This window comes from Pristis pectinata, chromosome 12, assembly GCF_009764475.1.
Source record: "Pristis pectinata isolate sPriPec2 chromosome 12, sPriPec2.1.pri, whole genome shotgun sequence".
In the NCBI taxonomy this organism is placed as follows: Eukaryota; Metazoa; Chordata; class Chondrichthyes; order Rhinopristiformes; family Pristidae; genus Pristis; species Pristis pectinata.
Genome location: NC_067416.1, coordinates 57250277 through 57251934, shown reverse-complemented (window position 1 = coordinate 57251934; position 1658 = coordinate 57250277). Strand labels below are relative to the sequence as shown.

At 57.8% G+C, this 1658-nt stretch overlaps 1 protein-coding gene across 1 annotated transcript; it reads left to right on the top strand.

The window, feature by feature from the left end:
* The first annotated feature begins 303 nt into the window (after positions 1 to 303).
* On the top strand, positions 304 to 1658 carry sdr39u1 (short chain dehydrogenase/reductase family 39U, member 1). The gene is given in 3 exon segments (XM_052026974.1): positions 304 to 427; positions 1028 to 1242; positions 1244 to 1658. Coding segments are annotated over 3 exon segments (534 nt in total). The 3' UTR covers positions 1439 to 1658.

Below are 1658 nucleotides of genomic sequence, written 5' to 3'. Positions count from 1 at the left end.
CGATGTTGGCACCGGAATCGTGGCGACACTTGCAGGCTGGCCCAGAAGATGCATTTCAGTGTGTGTCTCGATGTACATATGACCAATAAAGATATCCTTAGATAGATCTATCTATCTGAATGGTCCCCTAGTACAACAAGGTGGACTCTTGACTTCACAATCAACCCTGTTATGACCTTGGATAGATCTATGAAGCAGATGCTGTGGCACTTCTGGCTGGGCCTGGGAGGTCCTGTCGATGACCTGACTGGGATACTGCTCCACGCTCTGAAGGGTGACTGAGTGCATGGCATGCTGAACGGGATGTCCCCTGGCTGCAACACCAATGGGGAGTTTGTGGGGGTGCTGGCAGACGTCCTGGGGTGTCAGTCCGCCCTCCCCGTGCCTGGGGCTCTGGTCCAGGTCCTACTGGGTGATGTTGCTGGAGGTGCAGTGGGTGGTTTGCCAGCAGACCCTGAATAGCAGCTACTATTTCCGCTTCCCATCGAACTCACTCTCTCTGTTCCCCCGGGTATGTACACACATTCCCCCTCTAACCCCCTATCTCTGTTCCGCAGGGTGTGTCTGTACGTTTCCTCTCTAACCCCCTCTCTCTTTTCCCCAGCGGTGTGTCTGTATATTCCCCCTCTAACCTCCTCTCTATCTTCCCTGTCGTATGTCTGTACATTCCCCCTCAAACACCCTCTCTCTCTTCCCGCAGGTATGTCTGCACATTCCTCCTCTAACCCGTTCTCTCTGTTCCCCCGGGGTAAGTCTGTACATTTACCCTCTGACACCCTCTCTCTGTTCCCTGGGGAGTATCTGTACATTCCCCATCTAACTCCATCTCTCTGTTCCCCAGGGTATGTCTGTACATTCCCCCGCTAAACCCCTCTCTCGGTTCCCCGGGGTGTGTCTGTGCATTTCCCCTGTAACTCCCTTCCTCTGTTCCCCCTGTATGTCTGCACATTCCCCCTCTAACCCCCCCCCCTGTTCCCCGAGGTGTGTTTTGACGTTCCCCCTCTAACCCCCTCTCTCTGTCCCCCAGGGGTGGTCCTGGGGAAGAACGGAGGAGCATTGAAGCAGATGCTGTGGCCCTTCTGGTTGGGCCTGGGAGGTCCCATGGGATCCGGTTGACAACCATTCCCTTGGATCCACGTCAATGACCTGACTGGGATCCTGCTGCACTCTCTGGAGTGTGACTGGATGTGCAGGGTCCTGAACGGGGTGTCCCCTGGCCACAGCACCAATGGGGAGTTTGTGGGGGGCGCTGGCAGACGTGCTGGGACGACCGTCCACCCTCCCCGTGCCTGGGGCTCTGGTCCGGGCGATGCTGGGTGCTGAGCGTTCGGTGATGCTGCTGGAGGGGCAGTGGGTGGTCCCCAAGTGGACCCTGGAGAGCGGCTACCGCTTCCGCTTCCCCGAGCTGCGGGCTGCTCTCAGGGACCTGGTGTCCTGATCTCATGGCCGGAGTCGGGAGGTCAAGTCTTGTGAAAGTTCAGGGGTCAGCGGCCAAGCGGAGGTGGGCCGGGGGCTGCTGCTGAGGGCAGGGGACAGCGGTCAGTGTTTTCGTGGGTCAGGGAGACGGCGTGTGTGCACTGGGGTACGGACTACAAGACCGTCCACCGGATGAGGCTGTAACACCAGGTTTCACAAAGCAATAAAAGCCGTTTGCTTCA